Raw genomic sequence first — 1,691 nt, 5'->3', positions numbered from 1 at the left:
CAGTCACCCAGGTGTAACCAAACATGTTACTGCCACCAAGTACCCTTTGGTCATATGATGCATTTCCTCTTGAACCAGATCAACCACACACTGTTGCTGTTAGTGCACCTCCCAGGCTTGAATGTGGATCTAGTGTTTGCTGTACAGTACACTGTAAATACTAAAAACAGCCATGACATACATACAGTAGCAGCTTCTCACAGGGTCCCACCTACTGCTATTTAGCAACTGCTAGCAGTCTCTATGGCTGACTCACCAACCTGTTTGTAACAGGGTGCTAGTGTTTTCCAGACATCTCAAATCTCTGATTAGCAGGGAGACTCCCTGGTGTGTATGTATGATTTTTCTACTGCCTACATTTTCTAAATATTTATGAAAGACATAGCTCTGTAACTTCCTTTCCTAATAGGAGATATGATGCTATAGAAAGCAGTCAGTAATGCAGATAAGCTTTTATCGCGGTAAAAATCTAGATCAATTAGAGGATTACAGTTCGTCTCTTTTGAGAAGTTGTTGGTTATTTATATGATTGTTTTGTGTTCTCTTCCTCCCCGTACAACCACACGAGATGAAGCAAAGGTAATAAATAAGAGCTTCCATCGCACACGGACTGACGCCAGCGCGGAGGGATAGCAGCATAGTATTTTGTGTGACAGCGCTGACAATTCCCTGCTGGATCCCTTCACGTATCAGCACGGGCCTTTTTTTAGCTTCCTGGGTAACGATCTCCATAGGCCCTAAACTCGCTCGCAGCTTCCCGAAGCTGGCTGTTACTACCGAAATATGGGTCGGGGCCCCCAGTCCTTGTTTATGTAGTTGTATGTTATGTGGTAGTTGTTGACTGATAGTTTTATTACCTGAGCCTTGGTGCCCGGCCTGTTCCGCCTCAACACTGTAGTTCCCTCCGCCATGACCATAGTGACAGAGTGTAGAGCTGACAAGAAAGCACCCGGATGCAGCTGCTCTCTGCAGGAGGAGGAGAAAGATCTGAGGCCTCCCCGCCCTCCTGACTGTCTACTGACACAAGATGGGAAGAACCGTTTTGTCGTTTTTAACCTCTTGGTTCCCTTTTTCGAGGGAGATTCCTGGAAATGGCTATTAAATATAAAACAATTATATTAAAAAAGAGTGACGTCTATGTGTAAACCTATGTGTAGGAGAGTATGACTGACCTTTAAGTGAGTTTTTAGGCCATAATGTCTAACCTATTTAACCCTTTATGTGCAGGAGGGGCCTCTGGCACTGCACGATCACATGGCCGTTACTCATAGTTATCGCTGTATCACTGATGACACAAACAGAAGAGGAGGGAGTCCTCTTCCATTCACCCTGACTGCCAGATTGCTCCACAGCAGCACAGAACGCGATCTCCCCTAGAAAAACTGTTTTACAAACCATGACGTTGTGATCATGTCATGAGAACCCAGGAGTGCCAGACCACCTGACGTGCTGGTTACATCATGGGATAATCAACGGGATAAAGAAGCAGCTCCTTTACTCACAAAAAAAGGGCTTTTCTATTCAAAAAATATATTTTGCAGCTATATTTAGCAGTGTCACATATTTAGAATTCTGCAATTGCATTCTGGAGATATAATTTGCTAAAGATTTGCCTCCCAGGGAAATTAAAATGGCAGCTGCTATCCACACACAGCAGCAATCCTCCTTAGAAGTCTATATGAGTTAAACTA

General features: G+C 44.1%; 1 protein-coding gene across 1 annotated transcript in view; it reads right to left on the bottom strand.

Annotated features, from left to right (window-relative positions):
* The window catches only part of MOB4 (MOB family member 4, phocein), a 30,660-nt gene extending 29,332 nt beyond the window's left edge, over positions 1–1,328 (bottom strand). The window contains exon 1 of the mRNA XM_075608331.1: positions 858–1,328. Within this exon, the coding sequence (XP_075464446.1) occupies positions 858–917 (60 nt within the window). The 5' untranslated portion in view covers positions 918–1,328. The remainder of the gene's footprint in view (positions 1–857) is intronic.
* Between the last annotated feature and the right edge of the window lie 363 nt (positions 1,329–1,691).

The sequence above is a fragment of the Ascaphus truei genome, chromosome 7 (assembly GCF_040206685.1).
Source record: "Ascaphus truei isolate aAscTru1 chromosome 7, aAscTru1.hap1, whole genome shotgun sequence".
Classification (NCBI taxonomy): domain Eukaryota; kingdom Metazoa; phylum Chordata; class Amphibia; order Anura; family Ascaphidae; genus Ascaphus; species Ascaphus truei.
The sequence above is the reverse complement of the archived record's forward strand: the minus strand, read 5'-3'. Positions and strand labels throughout refer to the sequence as shown.